The sequence below is a fragment of the Ceratotherium simum genome, chromosome 18, assembly GCF_057802395.1.
Source record: "Ceratotherium simum simum isolate JZ-2026a chromosome 18, ASM5780239v1, whole genome shotgun sequence".
Lineage (NCBI taxonomy): Eukaryota > Metazoa > Chordata > Mammalia > Perissodactyla > Rhinocerotidae > Ceratotherium > Ceratotherium simum.
In genome coordinates, this window is record NC_141917.1 from 31604909 (window position 1) to 31625373 (window position 20465).

General features: G+C 45.6%; 1 protein-coding gene across 2 annotated transcripts in view; it reads left to right on the plus strand.

Annotated features, from left to right (window-relative positions):
* Positions 1–16431, plus strand: part of EGFLAM (EGF like, fibronectin type III and laminin G domains) — a 175784-nt gene extending 159353 nt beyond the window's left edge. For both annotated transcript variants that reach the window (XM_087443212.1, XM_087443213.1), the window contains 4 exons: positions 2804–2947; positions 9244–9327; positions 14320–14423; positions 15239–16431. In XM_087443212.1, the coding sequence (XP_087299338.1) occupies positions 2804–2947; positions 9244–9327; positions 14320–14423; positions 15239–15393 (487 nt within the window). In that variant the 3' untranslated portion in view covers positions 15394–16431. The remainder of the gene's footprint in view (positions 1–2803; positions 2948–9243; positions 9328–14319; positions 14424–15238) is intronic.
* Positions 16432–20465: the final 4034 nt, after the last annotated feature.

A 20465-nucleotide genomic window follows, 5' to 3' on the forward strand; every position in this document is an offset into this window, starting at 1 on the left:
ATAATTCTCAAAGACAGCAGTTTAGCCATGGCCTCAGGAGAATAAAAACCACACAAAATAAACATGGAAACTAGAACAAAACAAAACATAAAAACAAACAAAACTTGAAAAATGCAGCCTTTCAAACAACTCTATTACAAACAACCCAAGTGCTTTCTGGTCAAAAGGCCTGGAGAGAGGAGTGTGCCTAGCCCTGGGGTTTCTAATATTTGGGCCTTGAGAAGCAGTGAGAACTTGATGCTCCCAAAGCCAAGGTTCTGAGTGTGATTCCCAGGCAGAGCTGTTAGCTTCCTGCTGTTCTGTGGCCAGAGTCTGCAGCTCTGCCCAGAGCCAGCAGGAGAAGGATTCTGGTGCTCTGTCAACCAGACAAACACCTCCAGGTCCATGTCCTACTTTGCATCTTCATCAACAAGGGTCCACCATCTTCTTCAGGCTCTGACCAGTTCTGTGAGGAGTTCCTCAACTCTCTTCATGTGGATACAAGAGCGTGGCACAAGGAGAAGCCCAAGTCACAGCCATGGCTTTTAATCCCTGGTCGCAGAAGCTCCAGCCCTGCACTGGAGTCCAAGCCCCTGGTTTGGATCAGCCTGTTTACATGACAATGCAAAGGCTGGCTCATCTTTGGCACTTTCAGTGTACCCCTTCTCTCTTTCTTTTCTCTCCCCTAGTTCTTTGTAGTTTATAGTGCACAATCCCCCACCCCACAGCCAGCATAATCATTCTAGAATTTTCCTTCCTCTTCAGGTTGACTGCATCTTAACAGATTAGCTAAGGCAAAGCTTTAAGCTAAAGGCACACCGTTTTTAGTGGAGTTGGGTGGCTTTTCAAAGAGAAAAAGTGGTCAAGAGACATTTTCCTGGAGCATTGGATGTCCCTATGTCCCTATGTAACTCTGAATGCACCCCAGACAGGCATCACTCCATTTCTCTAATCCCATGTTGTGTTTATCTAGGTTGTCTTGGCATGGGACCTTAGGAAAAATGGATTTCCAGCCAAGAGAGACGCTCTTCCTTCTTCAGTCCTTTCTCCCCGAGGATGGAAGGACATTCAGCCCCCAGAAAGCAGGGACAGTGTGTGAGAGGCCCGAGTCCTCAGTCCCCTGGGGTTTAGTGAGAGGCACCGGCTGGTTTAGGGGAGTAGAGGGGGTTGGTGAGAGTAGGAGGCGTGGGGCCCCAAACCAGAGCAACTCAGATGGCACTTGTGTGCATGTGTGTATGTGCGTGTATATATGCATGTGCGTGAAGCTGCAGGTGGAAGTCAAGTTCAGAGTCAGTTTTAGTTAGATGCCTTCGGCTGTAAGTAACAGAAAAGTCAGCTCAAAATGTCTTAAACATGAAGTGTATTTGTTATTTCATATAGTAAGCAATCCAGACTTAGACTGGCTCCTGGGTTGATTAATTCAGAGAATCAACTGTATCATCAAAGACCCAAGTCTCTTCCATCTTTCTGCCTTATTATCCTCAGCATATTCTCCAGAGGCCACTCCCTTCGTGATTATAAGACAGTTGTCCATAAGATCCTCATAAGATGGCTATAAATCAGGGCAATAAATCATCCAGTGGAAGTAAAAAAACTTTTTTTTCCCTCATGTGACTCAAAGGAAAGAATTCTTTTTCTGATCTGATTGGACAATGGTGGGTCACATGTCCATCCCTAAACCAATCACTGCAAGAGAAGTAGAACCATTTTGATTGGTTTATATCAATCAATGTATCTGAGGCATTGATTGGAAGGAAGGAACCTGGAACAAAAGATTGGGAAAAGCAGGTCTCTAGGGAATGGGCCAGGGCTGGATTGCTCTGCATCTGGCCTGGTGGAGAAGTCACCATCATGGACCCTAGTCCTCCTTCACCACTCTGAGCCCTGCATGAGGAAGGCAAACTTGGTCTCTTCCTGTCTATATTAGGCTCTGTGAAGCCTAGACAAAAGTCCCCCTCCACTGTTCACCACTCAATCCACTCTAGGAGAATGGAAATATGGCACTATAGTGCCATATTAGTAGCAATATTAAATTATGTTTACTCTAATCTCATCTGTTATTTAAGGACCTTATGCTTGCTCTTCTCCCCACATCACTTTGGTGAGACTGGATTTCTGAATTAGTCTATTCCCAAGAATTGATAAGAACACATAAGCATATGATCCTGTTCCCAGCCATGGCTGTAGGGGTGGGACCTGACTTGCCTGAGCACACCTCCTTTCCTCTTGGCTTCCTGTTCCTCTCCAGCCTGCCTCTGCCCCAACACCTCTCAAGACCATCATCCCATCAAGCCACCTTCTTTGGCTGACACTGTGCCCCCTGTCCAGTCACTCCTCCTGTGCCCTCAAGAACAGTCACCACCAGAGCTGGCCATCCACAGCCATGATCATAGCCCAGAGCAGCTGCCAACTTGAACCTCTCGGCAATTAAGAAACCCACTTTCTGTTGGGGAATGGGGAACACTTTCACAAGGACTTTTAAGTGGTAGGACAGGAAAGAGAGAAAACTGAGGTGTGTATTGGGGATGCAGCCTGGGACTGTGGCATTGGTTGGTGTCTGGCTAATCTGTGACTCAGCAGTCACAACCACTCAGTGTGGTTTCACCACACTTGGAGAGGAAGACACTGCTGCAGAATGATCAGTCCAGACTTCTAGACCCATGATGGTGATGCCATTTCTAATCTCCTGGTAATAAGTGTCAGAAATGCCAGATTATCCTTAGACCTGGCTTCTCAGGGCTGGAAGAAGAAACTGGGATTACTTAGCAATGGATGTTGGTGGATACTGGTTGATTTGGTGCAACTGTTTGTGTATTTCCTCTAGGGTGTCAGGATCAAGATCAAATGCATTCATGAGGTTTAAGACAACTGCCAAAGATGGCCTGTTGATGTGGAGAGGAGACAGCCCCATGAGGCCCAACAGTGACTTCATTTCCTTGGGCCTTCGGGATGGAGCCCTGGTGTTCAGGTAACCACCTCACCAGCTGCTGTCAGCATCACCTTGTGATTTTTCTCAAACAATGCACATCATGCCAAATGAGAGTGAAGTAAACGTGATCCGGGACACAGTCTACTGGAATAGACTGTTGCCTGAAGCTCCAGGCTTATTTGAGCTTCCTGGTCTTTCTTTCCAACATCCATCTTCTAGAGCAGCCATCAGCAAACTACATACAGCCTGAGGGGCAAATCCGGCCCACCACCCATTTTTGTAGGTGATGTTTTATTGGAATTCTGCCATACTCATTCATTTACCATGGATGGCACGCTTGAGTAGTTTCAATAGGGACTCTATGGCCAAGCCTAAAATATTTATTATCTGGCCCTTTACAGAACAATTTTGTGACCCCCGTTCTAGGATGTCACTGCCACATGCTCCCAACTTGAAAATTAGGAAGTAGTAGAAAGAGGACTCGGATGCTGCCAAGCATGGATGTGAGTACACAGCTCAGTGCTCACCAGCTCAGGTAGATCTGAAGATCTAATCTCCTGACTCTAAATTCTGACTCCGCTCCCTATTAGCCTTGGGAAGGAGCATGCCTGCTTTCCAATCTCTCACTGCAAAGAAGAACAAAGCACAGATTCATGTCTCAGTAGATCAACCCAAGATTTGGATTGTTGTAAATGCTTCTTCGGCGATACTGACAAGGCAGTCCTGGAAGTTCTTACCTCTTTTAAGTCAATTTAGCCTGTTCTCAAATTTGTCACATGAGTAGCTATGAAATAGCTAACAGATTACCTGGACAGCTTCTCCCCACCAGAATGGATGAGAGCAAGGTTCCCACAGGGCAGGGAGGAGCTTGTGTAATATGAGAAAGCTTCTCTAGAGATTGTGATGACACATCCTCACTTGAGGTTGGAAATAACTCATCTAGATCAGTGATTCTCAAAGTGCGGTCCCTGGACCAGCAGCATTAGCATCACCTGGGAACTTGTTAGAAATGCAAATTCTGAGGCCCCATCCCTGACCTACTGAACCAGGAAAACTAGGAGTGGGGCCCAGCAATCTTGTTTTAACCGTTTCTCCAGGCGATTCTGATGCCTACTAAGGTTTGAAACCCCTCCTCAGTCTCTAGACCATCTGCCCCATGGGGGCAGGAATTTCTCTGGGCTTTTCCTTCTCTAATCCCCCCTCTGGTGACTAGCACAAGTGTTCACTAAATGATATGGAATTAATTGGAAGTGAAATAGACATAGGCGAGTTAACGGAACTACAGAGAAGATGAAGACTTAATTCTGGGGCTTCCATGGGCCATGCACTGGGATTAGTGACAGCCAGAGTAGGATAATGTAAGTCTTTTCACTTTGAATAAAAGGCATTTTGAGAGGAAATGTCACTTGTCCAACATCACGCTTGCCCCTAAATAGCAGAGCGTGCTAAGGGATGCGATCCTACGGTTGTTGGGAATTTTGTGAGACATGTGTGGTTGAAGGCTGGAGGCTGGCCCTGAGCGCAGCTCTCACTCTCTCCCCCCTTTCCTCCCCTGGCCCCAAGGTCAAATGCAGAGCTCTTCACACCCCAGTTTTGAGCTGGCTGCCGCGAAGCCATTTTCTTGTGGTTTTCCTGTGGTTAACCTCGCCAAGGCCTCAAGTACTTGATTGTGCCCAGAAAAGGGAACTGAAACAGTAGCTCAGCTGTGGGTGGGAGGCCCAACTTCCCCCCTAAACCGCCAGCTAAACCTATTCACCACCCACCCCAGCCGGACAGGGAAACTCGATCTGCCCAGGGCCGCCCCACAGCTCCCACCGGCTCTCACACCTAGCCCTGGCCAGCCCCCGGTTGCCCCCCATCTTCCCACACCTCCTGGATGCCCTTCTAACAACTCCACTCCATCTAGGACATATTTCTTATGTTACTATTTCTTTCTCAGGTTTCTGACAGTTGGCCCCGTGTTTTTCTTTTAAGCCTGGAGTTCTGGTTGTGTTCTGTGTAAAGGATGCACTGTTTAGCCCACGCCAGGCAGACATCTGTGCCCATCCCAGGCCTGGAGCCATGGTGTTTCTGCTCTGCTGTACTTCCTTCCTCTGGGCAGTAACCCCACATCCATTCACCCAATCCAGATGTATGGAAGCGCTGCAGAAGGCTGGGTGTAGAGAGGAGTTGGAGTGTAGGCCAGTGGTTTGAAAATGTCAGCAGACAGAGAGTCAGTTCGGGGGGGCGCTTGTTTCAGAGGTAAATTGCCGGGCCCACCCCCAGAGATTCTGATGGAGTAGGTCTGGGAGGGTGCCAGAATTTGATTGGAAACAATCAGGAACCGCGCACTGAGAAACATGGCCCAAAGTGGTCAAAAGCTTGGGCTTCCAAGTCAGACATGTGAGATTCCCACAGCCATGTGATCTCCTGCAAGTTACTCAACTTCTCCATGAAAGGAAAGGGTTAGTTGTGAGCACTGAATGAATGAATTCACGTAAAGCGCTTAGTGCAGGGCCTGGCATATCTAGTTATTAGTGATAACAATTATCAAAATTATTATTCTTGATCAAGTGTGTTCTGTATTCTAAAAACCCCTGCCTTAGATCAATGACATATGTAAGGAAGTGAGCACAATACTGGGTCATAAAATTTAGCTATAATTATTGTTACTGTTATTATTTTTAATAAGACATAGGTCCTGCCCTCCAGCAGCTTACATCAGTGGAACCTAGAGAGTGATCTGGTCTATTAGGGGGCTGAGACATTTTTTAAGTTTTGTTGTTTGATCCAGGTCCAAACAAACAATAGGAAATGGAAGATAATAAAATATATTCTCAACTGTCTTGAGTTTCTTCCTTCGTCTAAATGCTAATCCTTTTCCTAATTTAGTGGGCGAAGCCCTTCTGCCAGAGAATAAGGAAGATCAACAGAACTCTAAATAAAAATTATTTTTCGTTTTGGTGCAAGTTTGAGTAGAAGAAAGGCAATCAAAGTGCTCAGCTAAGAGCGTGGTCTTTTATTTTCTGTTTTGTCTTGTTTGTTTTATTGTTATATGTGGGGCATAGAACCCAATGAGCAGGTTTGTGAAAATCACTCGACTGACGATCTTATCCACTGATTTTCCATGTGACCTTGATAACATTTTCATACAACAGAGAAGGGAGAGATCTGACATTAGCAAGTTGCCCTGTGGTACAGTTTAAAGGAGGCTCCACGAAGAAGTGTCACCACCTGGAGACAGCCTAGTGGCTTCCAAAAGGCCTCACCTGATGGCATTTCCTGGTGGTCTACCCTGGTGCTCTCCCTCATAGCCTTTCATGCAAGCTAAGATGATTAGGTGAACTTGGACCAGGATACCCGATTCGTGCCAACCAGATTCACAAGACATTGATAGAGATACCAGACGTGCATTCATTTGTTCATTCATTCATATGTTTTTATTCTTTTAATTGAGGTATAATTTACATAAAGTACACAAATGTTAGGTGTATAGCTTAATAAATTTTTAAACATGTAAATACCTGTGTAACCATCACCTAGATATAGAACATTTCCTACACCCAAAAAGGCTCCCTCATGCCCTCTCCCAATGAAGGTAACCCACTATTCTTGGTCATTTATTATTATATAAAAGAAACAGATATCCCAGGGTGAAGTAGCAGGGCATCTGGGGAAGTAGGAGGTTATTTGGAGGGTCTGAAATCAGATAGAGTCGGGGGCAGGAGTTGGAAAGTCAGGCCACGGAGATGCCAACTGACTCACCCCTGTGCCCCATCAACATTAATGGCTGGATTCCTGTCTGCTAGATCCACTGTTGACTCCCTTGAGCGCATTCTGGCTCTTTGCATGAACAGGCACTTTATCAGGCTGGAGAACAAAAGAGAGGAAAGCCCTTCCTTTGTCCAAACACAACTTAAAAGGTTTCCATTCACTGGATTACAATCACATTCCAGTCTAGCGTCCCCGTGATTATACCCAGCTCACCTTGATTCTGAGATCTGGGTGTCCTGACCTTTTTGGTTACATATTTACAGCCTGTTGGTTTACTCTCACACATGACTACCCTTCCAGGAGAGGCTTGATGAGTTTAACTCCTGGTGGCAACTCTCTCCTTACTGCTAGTTCCCCAGGATATATTGTCAACCCTGTATACGAGCTGCATTAAGTACTGCATATATTTAAGATGGTGGAATTATTTGTTTTGTTCCCACTATGTGCTGTGCTCTTTCCTTACGTTATCTTACTTAGTATTCCCTATAGGAGAGGTATTATTACCCCCATTTGACAGATGAGGAAACTTAGACTCAGGGAGGTGAAGCAAATTGCCCAAGGTCACAACACTAGTAATTGGCAAGACTGGAAATCAAGGCAGGTTAGTCCAATCCAAGTGTCCACGCTCTTTCTATTGCCCTGTGCTGCCTCTCATGAAAGCCACACGTGGTAATTCAGCTAAGTTTCTGCCAACCAGCTCACAGCCCTGCTTCATATTCATACATTTCTTCTGTAAGCATTTGGCCACTAATTAATGAAATCTGAAAATTCCACCTCCAGGCTGTTTCATAAAAGGAGACACTTGATGTGGGAAAATTCGTTAGGAAACAGTGGATTTTTCAGGGTCAGAGTGACAGCTTTGTCTCATGGCTTGTCGAGTCACCCATGTTCTATTTTTGGTTCAATGTCGATATGGGCTGTGTGACTTCTTTGAGCCTCCATTATCAAAGAAAGGACCCATAGTGCTTTCCCTGGGGAAAGACCAGCGCTTTCTATTCTTGCTCTTTTCCCAGACTGAGTGCAAGAGCTCAGTAGCTAATCCAGGTTTCCTCTTGGCATTCCCATTTCTTGGCCAATGAGGTAAAGGAGAGACATGTCCTCTTAAAAGATGAGGAGAGAACTGTCCTGGGTGGAGCAGTTTTTCCTTCAAAAGCATGATTACATTGGCTTTATTATATTATCAAGGGGAGGTCTAGGCCGTTGGCCCAGTGCCTGACCTAGAGTAGTCACTCACTAAATATTTGTTGAATTGAATTAAATTAGAATAATTGAATGAACACTGACTAAGAGGGATATTTCTCTCTGGTAAACAACATGTGTATGTCTTCTGATACCCTTAGGGTATCAGGGTATCTGTAAACTGAAATAGAAAATAGACAGCTGCTGAGTGACCTGGTATCAGAGTAAAATGAGGGGAGGGGAAGATAAGATGCCAAGTTCAAGTCCTGTACATTAGCTTTGGGATTTAGGCAAATTCCCTTAATCTCTTTGGGGCTCGGCCTACTCTGCAATGTTCTGTTTTGTTTTTTAAAAAGTGAAAACACATGTATTAGTTTCCAGGGGCTGCCATAACAAAACACAAATTGGGTGACTTAAAACAATAGAAATTTCTTTTCTCACAGTTCTGGAGCCTAGGAGTCCAATGTGCAGGTTTTGGCCAGGTGGGTTCCTTCTGGGGGCTCTGAGGGCGAATCTGTTCTGTGCCTCTCTCCTAGGTCCTGGTGGTTGTTGGCAATCCTTGGTGTTCCTTGGCTTGTAGAGGCATCACTTCAATCCCTGCCTTCATCTTCATATGGCATTCTTCCCTATGTGTCTCTGTCTCTGTGTCCAAATTTCCTCTTTTTATAAGGACACCAGTCATATTGGATTTAGGGTCACCCTAATCCATATGACTTCACCTTAGCTAATTACATCTGCAAAAACCCTATTTCCAAATAAGGTCACATTCTGGGGTTCTGGGTTCACATGAATTTTGAGGGGACACTATTCAACCTAGTACAACATATTACAAATAATAAAGCCCTTCTTGTTCCTGATCCTATAGTAATGATGCTTCTATACATAGTGCTTAAAAATAATCATCCTTGAGGACACTATGCTAAGTGAAATAAGCCAGTCACAAAGAGACAAATGCTGTATGATTCTACGTATCTGAGGTACCTAGAGTAGTCAGATTCATAGAGACAGAAAGTAGAGTGGTGGTTGCCGGGGCTGGGGATGAGGGAATGTGGAGTTGTTTACGGGATACAGAGTTTCAGTTTTGCAAGATAAAAAGAGTTCTGGAGATTGCTTGTATAACAATGTGAAAGTACTTAACGCTACTGAACTGTACACTTAAAAATAGTTAAGATGGTGAATTTTGTTATGTATATTTTACCACAATTAAAAATTTAAAAGACCTATCATTCATGGCCTATCCTGGAAACCTAATGCCTTTTATAACATTGTTTTGTTTTGAGTTAAGGAATCTATATTTTGAGTTCCAAAGAACTTTTGCAATGAGAAGCATTTGTGGAGGACTGTCTCCCTGTGCTTCGGTGCTTTATTCTGTTCTCTTCCTTGGTCTTCTCTGATGCCTTTAGCTACAATCTGGGCAGTGGTGTGGCATCCATCATGGTGAACGGCTCCTTCAATGATGGTCGGTGGCACCGAGTCAAGGCTGTTAGGTGAGTACCTACCACACAACGTGAGACAGAGCAGGAGCTCAGCAGAGGTGGCGTATGCTCTCCAATTCCCTGTAGTCCCACTGTCCTGTTCCCCAACCTTGCCTGGCTCCCAATACTGCTGATCTGGGTCATTCAGAGCATTTTGCTACCAACTCCCACCTGTGTTCTTCACAAACTCTGACAGATCAGAGAAGCTGAATTCTCAAATCTTCACTCAACAGCCACCTTCTGGAGAAAGAACTTTTTTTTTCTTTTTTTGTTTTGGTGAGGAGGATTCACCCTGAGCTAACATCCATTGCCAATCTTCCTCTTTTTGCTTGAGGAAGATTGTCCCTGAGCTCACATCTGTACCAGTCTTCCTCTGTTTTGTATATGGGACGCCGCTACAGCATGGCTTGACGAGTGGGGCATAGGTTCTTGCCCGGGATCCGAACCTGTAAACCCTGGGCCACTGCAGTGGAGCACGTGAACCGAACCACTACACCACTGGGCCAGCCCCAAGAAAGAATTTTTTGATGGCTAAACTGGAAGAGGGCTCCACTATCTAGTGAGAACTAGATCTCTCTAGTGAGATACGATATCAGGGCATGTGGACTTTGAGGAATGCTTCAAATCTCATTACGTAGGCAATTGCCCTTTTTTTTTTTTTTTTTGAAGTTACATTACCTGAACCCTAGAAGCTGTGTGTACCCTGTGCCAATTACATATCTCCTCTCTCACAGAGGCCACTACCCTGACTTTTGATTAACTTTGGGTGAATCATTCCCTTAAAATTATAGGTTTACCACCTATGTCCATATTCCTAATGATATATTTTGAGAAACTGAATAGCAGGCTCCAACTTAGCTGTATAAAGAAATGTCAATCCTGCCATGTTAGATAAGTTTCTGGGAGATGAGCTGAACAGAATCTTTGGTTTGGGTTCCCTTAGAATTTACCATAGCCCTTTCTGGGGAGGTCAGTGGGTGAGGACATGAGTGAGGCTTGGGAAAGATGGGGCTACCATGGTCAGTTTCCTACTCAGTTCACACACAGGCTGTGGTGGGAGTAGCCTTGCTGGACCCCACCTTCCTGTCCACTGTGCCTGCCTTGATACCCAAAAGGTTGTGTGAGGATACAGAGGCAGATCTGTGCCCATCAGCTGCCCAGGTGGCCAAGAAAGCCCTTGAGGCAGATAGTGATTTTGATGAAGCCCCAACTCTGATTTGTTGAAAAAAGAAATGTCTTCCCATAGTGAATATTTACAGCCTTCATCTCAAATATACTCTAAGTTAAAATGTTCATAGTTCAACTCAACTCCAAGATACCCCAAACTATGTGGCTTCTAAGTTCTTCATTTCTCTCTCTTACTCATCTATTAAAGGGCTGTCTCAGAAAGAGCCAAAGGAATATGAAATGCTTGACCACACTTGATCCTTATAACTCCCATCTGCGAACATCAGGGAACACCTGTTCTCAATTTTCTTGAATAGGGAAGCTTGGTAGAACACTCAGACATTGTGGAAGGATTTTTAAACCCTCAAAATTGCTGTGGTTTGATTATGCGCATCGAGATACACATTGGTGGGGATTCCAGGCACTTCCTAGATATCTAAGGAAACAGATGTTAAGTGACTTTCCCAAGACTATACAATGGTTTGTAGGCAGAGTCAAGATTAGACTTGTAGATCAAAGCTGTTTCCATCCCACCCCTTGATGCAGCCCACCCAAGCTAGGATTTCAGGTGTTTTGGAAGAATAAGACAGGGTATATTCCACCAGAAGAACTTCAGACGTCAGGGCATCAAGCTTGGCACCATGAGAATGGTTTAGCAGATGTGGCTCTTACTATTGTCATCATTGATATCTCTCCTAGTGGGTCTTAGATTGCAGTGGGGTGGGGGGGCCAGCCCGGTAGCGCAAGCGGTTAAGTGCGTGCGCTCCGCTGCGGCGGCCCGGGGTTCGCTGGTTCGGATCCTGGGCGCGCACCAACACACCACTTGTCAAGCCATGCTGTGGCGGCGTCCCATATAAAGTGGAGGAAGATGGGCATGGATGTTAGCCCAGGGCCGATCTTCCTCAGCAAAAAGAGGAGGATTGGCAGATGTTAGCTCAGGGCCCATCTTCCTCACCGAAAAAAAAAAAAAAAAAAAAAAGATTGCAGTGGGGGCTGAACAGAGGAACTGAGACCAGGAACTGGATAGATGGGAGGATTCAAGCAGATACTGTGAGTTGTGTTCCAGAGGAGCAGACAGGCTTAGAAAGGATGGTACAACAGATCTAAGCAGGGGCTGGGTCAAGGCCATGGATATAAACTATGGCAAGAAGAGTTGGATAGATACCTTAATTCTCTGCAGCAGGCTCCAGGGTCAGAGATAGGGGAATCGATGAAGAGGAAATCTCCAAGGGGAGCCCTACTTTGTACATTGCCTTGCTCTGAATAACCCTGGTCTTGCAGGCATTAATCCTAGCAGAAAAGAGAAAGGAAATCCTCATTTATTAAGCATCTTCAGGATGCCAGGTACTTTACATACTTTATCTCAGTTAATATGCACAGCAACTTAAGTTTTATAATCTTCATTTTGTAGATGAGAATGATGATGAAGTCAATAACAATAATACCACTCTATGTATCACGTACCATGCTCTGTGCTTTGCCTGCGTAGTCTCTGATCTCCACAATAGCCTTGGAAAATGGGCGTATTTTTTCCCATTTAAGATGAGGACGTTGAAGCTCCACAAATTTGCTTGTTCATTCATCTACTACTATGAGCCATATACTATTCCACACACATGAGATACATCATTGAATAGTACCAGCATCCTTGCCTTGATGGTCTTGCATACTAAGGGGAGGCAATAGACAATAAGTGAAGAACTACATTACTTACTATGTTAGAAAGTGATACTAGGTTTTTTTCACATCTAAGATGCCATTGATTATAAGTTATATCCTATTCCTATATCCTATTTCCTATAGCCTACATTTCAGAGATATAAAAAGTGGAAAATTCTTAGAATTGATGAAATAAAGTGGGGAAAAATAGAAATTTTTTAGAATAATAGGGAAAAAAAAGTCAGGGCAGACAAGGAACGCTATTGAGGGCCTTGTCCAGCACAGCATTCAGGTATGTGATTCTAAAAAAGCTTATCCAAAATGGGGAGGCAGTGTGTGGTCTTGAGGGTGAGGACAGAACAGGAGAAATATTTCCAAAGTGAGTTGCTAGAAGAGTTGCTATCAAGATGTGAGGCCCAGGCAACCACATTTATATCATTGTACCCCCCCCCAAAAAAAAGAGGTGGAGTCAGGAACCTCTGGAAGGTGAATGAGGGGCTAAAAGCAGGAAGATTGGTTTAAAAAATTTACTTGACGAATTAGAACTCAAGTAATTACTTCACTACTTCGTATAGCTGGCACACTACCCTTTCCCTACCCATGGAAAAGTAATGGAAGTCAAGTCTCTGGAGAAAGTGAAATGGGGGTCTCTGGAGTGGGAGATACTAAGTTTAACTAAATACTGGACTACCATATCCTGTGTAAATTAACATTGGGGACTATGTCCAAGTTCATATGTTGAATATTAAGAACCCCATAATTCTTCCCCCATTGAGATTCAGAATGCTGGCAGCCAAGCCTATACCCCTCAGTAGGGAGAGTGGAAAATTCGGGTGTCCCCAAGGAAATGATTGAGCCAGATCACAGCACTATGAAGCCACAGTCAACAAAACCCATCCTGCACACAGAGCTTCTAATCTGCTTTTTAGTGTTCAAAACTGAACTATGAAGTGGCCGTCAGGGATCACTACGCATTTGAAAAAAGTCTCCAATATAAAAGATGGGTATCAGAACAAATAAACAGAACAAAACAACTTGGAGGAAACAGAGACTATGAATGAAAAAATGATTTAACATTAATATCGTCAGAGAGAGGTTATTAATCCAAGAAACAAGAAGTTTGCTCTGAAAAAAAGGAACATTAAGAGACCCATTAAAAACAAAAGTGTGCATGGGTTGGAATACTCCAATAGCTATAGAATCAGATGTACTTTTTTGAAGAAGGTTCCTGGGGCTGGATAGTTTTGGAAACCAAAGCCCTCAGGGCCGGCCTAGTGGCGTAGTGGTTAAGTTCAGCACATTCCGCTTCAGCGGCCCGAGTTTGCAGGTTTGGATCCTGGGCATGGACCTACACTTGTCAGCCACGCTGTGGCAGCGACCCATATATAAAGTAAAAGATTGGCACAGATGTTAGCTCAGGGCTGATCTTTCTCAGCAAAAAAAAAAAAAAAAATTACAAAGCCCTTGCCACAGAGAAACACCTCCACTCCACTGTTCTCCAAGTGGGTCCTTGAGAAACTTCTAAGCCCTTCTTTGTCCTCCCCTAGAGTAACCATCTGCCTATGAAAACTGCTTCATTGGCTTCCCATTGTGTCTGGAGTAACATCCAAATTCACTATGTGTCACCATGTCACCACCACTCCTCACCTTAAAGTTCTTCTCTGGTTCCCTCTCACCTTCAGGATAAATTCTAACTAAGCTCATTATGCCTTTCACCATCTGCTTCTGGCTTCATCTTTCACCACCCTACTCCCACCTCCAGAATCCTCTATGCTCAGTCTATACCAATCCTCTTGTCTTTTCTCTCTTTGCCATTGCCACTTCCTGTTTGCCTTAGCCTTCTCCTTCACTTGACCCACTCTGCCTTCAAAACTCCTCTCAAACAGAATCTCCTTTGAGAAGCTTTCCCTGACCCTCCGTCCTCCTCCTGTGTAATTCCACAGCACTCCGGCATTCTTCTGCCGTAGCGTGGTGACACTGTGTTGTTATTTACAATTTGATTTTTTGTCTGCCTCAGTAGACCATAAACTCCTGCAGGCCAGGAATTTGTTATTTTTTTTCATTTTTCCAGCTCCATCATTCAGCGTAGTGCCTGGTGCACAGTAGGTATTTAATACATTTTTATTGAAATGAATGAACGATTGAATGAAGCTCCAAAAATGGTGGTGGTTTTCACAGGGATGGCCAATCGGGAAAGATAACTGTGGATGACTATGGGGCCAGAACAGGCAAATCACCTGGCATGATGAGGCAGCTCAACATCAATGGAGCTCTGTATGTGGGTAAGTGACCGTTGACCAAATCTAAATTATACAATGCTTTTTCTTGTTAGTCCTCCGTTTTTCATGCTTGGGCTCCCCAAAGCCGTGTACTTCCCTGGAACAGTCAAATACTTGGACATCAGGAAGCTCTCCAGATACTCTATTCTTTCATTTTCTGAACTTCTGACTCATGGCTGAGGGGGCAGGAAGCACTTAGATGCTTTTGTGCTTTGGACTGATCCACCAGGAAAACCATGCTTTTCTTGTTTATAGAACAGGAACCCGCTAAATATAGCTCCACGAATTCTCCCTGAGGAAGGAGGATCCGTCTTTCTGGCCTCTCTCAGAATTAGAATGAGTGGTATTTCTGTAAATAGCTTAGAACCTGCTAGTGCAGACACATAAACATAAAAAGATATCTCTATCCCTATGATATCTTCTAAAAATTAACTTAATTGAAAGCATTCAACATCAGTGTATTCCTTTTGGTTTAAGATGACATCGCCTCTAACTACATATTACATTTTGTTGACATTACACAACATTTCAAAATTTACCAGATCCTTTTTGGTTTTAAGTGGTCAGTAGGGTCAGAAATCACACACATAACGTGGGGATTTGTAGCCTCTGGTTGTGTATCAAATTGATCAAAGTCAACCTGTTCCTTCAAGGATAATTATAATTTAAGACAGATGCGATGTACTGAGAAGTTTGAGGGACCCGCAGCCATCACTGGTCCTATCAGCCAAAGGACACCTTAGTCAATAGAAACTCAAGTGTCCTAAAGAGACATTCTCCCCTTTGGCTCACCCCGTCTCCCTCTTGCTTCCTGGCAGGTGGAATGAAGGAAATTGCTCTGCATACTAACAGGCAGTACATGCGAGGCCTCGTGGGCTGCATCTCTCATTTCACCCTGTCCACCGATTACCACATTTCCCTTGTGGAAGATGCCGTGGATGGGAAAAACATCAACACTTGTGGAGCCAAGTAACACCAGCTGGCCTTGCCCAAGGGACAGAGCCTTCTATCCTGAGAATCCTGGGGGCCCCGAGACCCTGCCTGATGCCATACACAGAGGCACGGGGACCAGGTGTGTTTCCTCTCATCAAGGAGAAAGTACACCCTGATGAGAAACCAGAACCAAGATAGGAGTCCCGTGTGGCCTTTCCTGCTGACACTCTGTGGGCCAAACCCAATGGAATACTCTGTGTAGCAAGCATCGGACTTTGTCCATTGAATGTGTAGTGGCTGCCAGAGATCACACATCAATGCAAATTCCAGAGCCTGTCTGCTGTAGCTCAATGACTATGGTGTGATTCATAGTGCATAAAAAAAGAAAGGAAAAAAAAAAGAGAGAGAGACCCAAAGGGCAGCATTAAAATACTTTTCTCCTTCCCTGACTCATGACACACTTACTGACAACGGAATGACTGTGTGACCTTAAACTTCGAATTTCCCACCTTGGCCCATGAATTATTAGGATTAACCCCTTCCACGCCTCACTGGCTGGTTCAATGTGCTCTGATGATTCCATGAAAATAAGGAAGAGGGGAGACTAGACATAGAATCATAATCATAATCCTGCCCCCCTAAAGTTGACCTTTAATGAGAAGTCCCTACTTTTTATAATGCAAATCTAAGAAAATGGACGCCCTGATTTTGTAGCTGTCCTTTTGTATGTGTATATTTTTATAGCTGCAGGTTGTCCACACAGTATACTTTTGCAAGTTTGGGTGGACGACCCTGAATTCTTTGCACACTTCCTAAAAATTTTCTCCCAGATGAGACTTGTTCAGGCCCTTTGTGGCATCAGTGGAATGGGATAGGTAATTTGGGGTGGGCACCTTAGAGAGATGACCATTCTTTTTCTGTAAATGTTGATGGCTCTAGGAGATGAATATGAAGCTTCCAAAATAAGCAGATTAAAAGGCACATGTGTTACTGGGGTGGGTCACTGTCATTTTTGTTTTAAGACAGGGGAGTGTCTGTAGTAAACTTGAATAAAGAAGATGAAGAAGGCTAGAACTCATTCATTTAGTCAGTCATTCATTCATTTGTGGAGGTGTTACTGATCCTTGCAGAGGCCATGTCCAGAAATAGACACTAAGGCTGTGCTGGGGGTGGCCTCAGCATGGCCTGAACATCTGGGCAAGAACCAGGGAAGAAGGGCTGCTTCCTTTTGAGCCATCCGCTGTGCCCCTTTGCTGTTCACGTGTGTGACCCTGGAGACAGCTGGCTCACTGGCAGATCCCCATGGCAGGACTTGCTAAGGGAAGGATGAGATGAACGCTGCCCTCAAAGAGGAGGGAAATACGATCCAACTCACACAAGAAAGAGCCTATAATTAGTCCCACTCATGACTCTGCTCTTGTTTGTGCGGCATTTATTCAGCGAAGACTTTGAGCTTTGTGCAAAGCAGTTTTAGGTACATTAAGAATTCTAAAAAATGAATAAATAAGCTGGAGACATTCACTTTGTGCTTCAACCTTCTGCTTCCTGTCTGTGGAACCCTTTGATGACCAGGATCCTTCCTACTAGAAATAACGGCAATAACAACAATAACAGCAATAATAATTCATCTTCTTCTACATATGTCACCTTGTGAGTACACTTTGGAGAAAGCCACATGGTAGAGAGTAGGTTTTCCACCTCCCAACCACCTCACATCAACACCTTTTCTTTGGAGACTGCTAGGGCCAGTGGTTCCCAAGGTATAATGGAGTTGCTTTCATAGCACATTTTGAATCAGTTGCCTCCAGCCAAAAAAAGTCATTGTGATTTTAGCAAAATATCCAGCTGAGCTGAAGCCAGAAGAGTTGTCTTGTAGATGAACTATTGTTCCATATAAGTGTTATCCAGAGAAAAATGCAGTGACCCGGGGATGGGGGCCTGGGAGTGTATGTTGAAGTTGATGAGGATTCTGAACTGCTTTCCTTTAGGTGGGATGCAGAAGGGGCTAGAAGGGGAGGGGTGACACCATGATGGATTCAGAACAGCAGAGTCGGGGAACCGGAGAGGAGCTGATCACAGGGGAGGCTCAGGGTAGGAGAAGAGGGTAAGAGACAGAATATTCCAAGCAAGGAGCAAGGCTCTTTCACCCTTTCCGTGGACAAAAATCAGAAGATGTGGGATCAGTTTATAGCAGAGGTGGTTGTGAGGATAAAAACTTTGTCCTGAAGCTGAGGGATTAGACCTGTGTTCAGATGGGCAAGAGAGCTGAGAAGAGCTCAGCCTGGATTTGTGGATCCCCCAGCTTTCTCTCTAAGTGTATCTGCTATCTGTTGCCATAATAATGCTGCGTGACAACCAACCACAAAACCTCAGTGGCATACCACAATAAGTAGTTATTGCTTCCACGCCTTGAGGGGTTGGCTTGGCAGCTCTGCTGATCTTGGCTGGGCTTGACTAGGTGGTTCTTCTGGTCTCAGCTGGACTTGTTCACGTGTATAGGGATTGGCTAATTTAGGATGGCCTTGGCTGGGATGGTGAGGTGACTGGAGTCTGCTCCATGTGGCTCTCATCCTCCTCCTGGGACCACTGGGCTAGGCTGACATGCTCTTCACGTGACGATGGAGGAGGGCAAGAGCACTAGAGTAAAGGCATAAGGCTTACTGCAGGCTGGGTTTGGAACTGCCAAGAGATGAAGAAATTCATTAAAGAGATGGAGTAATAGACTGCACCTCCATAGTAAGAGGAACTATTAGGTCACCTGGAAAAGAGCATGGATTCAGGAAGGGTGAAAAATCAGGGCCATTCGTGCAATCAACCCACCACAGCAAGTCAGATGCTGTTGAGAGAAGTGGCACAACAGGGATGAGGTGGGCCCTGACGATAGTTCTTCTGCAGGGACCCTTGGGCTTGGGGACGGGTTCTGTGAAGTTCTCAGGGACTGGCCCAGCCAGGCCAGGCCCGATGGGGCAGGATTTGACCCTCCTGCAGCCTCGCCTGTGGCACCCCTGTTCTCCCTCATTCTTCCACCTGTTGCCGGACAGTTGGCAGCCGTGTTGTTATTCTGAGGAGGAGGGACTAGCAGGGGGATGGGATCTGTGCCATGGCTTTTGGGTAGCGGCTCTGTTGAGAGGCGTGTCGGAGAAGCTGGCTGGGCTCTTGGCTCCAGAGAGAGGTTTGAGGAGTAGCCAGGGAGCTTGGAGGTTAACGCAATCCCTGTCCTGCCCAGGAAGGATATCATGAAGCATGGGTTCCTGAAAAGCTTTTGTCCCACAATCAGGATCTGAGAAAATTCCCCAGAACTCCCCATGTGTTCTAAGAAAGGATGGCTAGGGGTGGGGTGAAGGAACGGCATGTTCTTGCTTTTCCTATTAAAACTTTCACAACCCCATATGTTTCCTCTAAGCCCAATGGTGGGGTTTCTCTCAGGAAGGCCTATGGGGTCTTCTTTGTCCCCACACTGCCCCAGAACCCTGTGAAGCGGCAGTTTGATGACCCCAGCCTGTCAGGCACCACTCTGAATGGCTGCCCTGCTCTCCTGCCCTCTTATTTGCTTTACATTTTGGGACCCAGCCCTGTCGCAGTCTCCAGGCCCGCTCCAATACAAACAGGCCCTCCATTTCCATACACTGCCCTTGGTTCAAAGTAACTGATGCTTTCCTTCTGACTTCCCTTGTCGCCTTCCCTCCACCGCCCACCTCTTCTCCCTCTCGCAAGAAGGATCTCGGAAACATATCTAGAGCTGGCAGGCCGAGTGCTTTCCACTTGGAGGAAACGCTGCATTTTTCACCTTTAACCCAGAAAATTTGGTTCTCAGAAAGCTTGTTTTTAGCACTGCAAGTTCCCAAAAGAAGAATAGAGAGTAGGAGGGGCTCCCAGCCCCTCTCACAGCTCTGACAGCCAACCACCTGCCCCAGAAGACTGTTCTTCCCTGGGAGGGAAGCGCCAAGGGGCAGCCTGCAGAGGCCCAGCTGCTGGGGAAAATAAAGGCGGAGAATTCCAGCTCCAAGTGGAAAGACAATTAATCCTTTAGGAGAGGGGCCTGGACACAGCATTAGCTGCATCCCATTCCCTTCCTTGCCTCTTCCAGCTCCGGCCCAGTCCAAGAACACACAGTAGCTGCCCTTGAATATGGAGGTGGCAGTATGGGTGTGCCCTGCAACAGCCCAGACCCTCGGCTGAGAAGGGTGTGTGATTAGCTTATCAAAGGCAGGAAAGACGGGCTCCAGGACTATCACCCTGAAGGAGCCCAGAGGAGACAGAGCTGCCAGCACAGAATCAGAATCCAAAATAAGGGCTGCTTCGGCCCGTTCCCACATAGCTGTTTCCCAAGATGGAGAATGTGGGTCCTTCAACTGCATCCTGACTGGGTATTTCTAGAGCACACACTAAACACAGAAGGGAGATATGAGCTGCCTGCCTCAGCCATTGTGAGGTGATGAGGTACGAGGTCTGAGGGCCTTCGAGCTGGTGGGTCTTGGTGGAAGTGATGGGCTATTAGGAAGTTCCAGTTTGCAGGTGGCTGTATTCAGGCAGTGCAATGACTAATCCAATTCAGCACCATGGTCTGGCTTCTGGGATAGCCCCTGTGAGTAACTGCGCTTCAAGTCACGTTCAAAGAATGCTCACATATTTGATCTTAAAAAAGCCCTCCTTTGATGTCGGCCAGAGAGATGGGCACGGCCCATTTGACTCAAGAAGACAGAAGCTGGCCAGAACGGGGTGACTTCCCCATGCCCCTACCACAAGGACACAACCGTGATGCTTCACTGTGGAACTTTCCTGCCCCTTCAGTCAGAAGTGGTCTGCCCAAGGACCCCAGGATTGTCCAGTGGCATTCTGGGGCTACCTCGGGTTAGCTGTCATTGGCAGCATAGTCTTGTGAGTGAGGGGGATTTGGGCAGAGGCCAGTCCCCTAGTGTCTGCTTGCCAGTTTCTCGTCACAGCTCCAAGTCTGCCCTATTCCAAAGTTCTCCTATTGCAAGGACCCTGGGTTTAACAAATCTGAAAGCAGAAACCAGAGCCACTCCACCGGAGTGGGATTCAGGGCCCCTTAACAGGCAATGAGGTCTGAGTTTGAAGTCTTTTCTCTTCTCTCTTTGCCTTCTCCTTCAC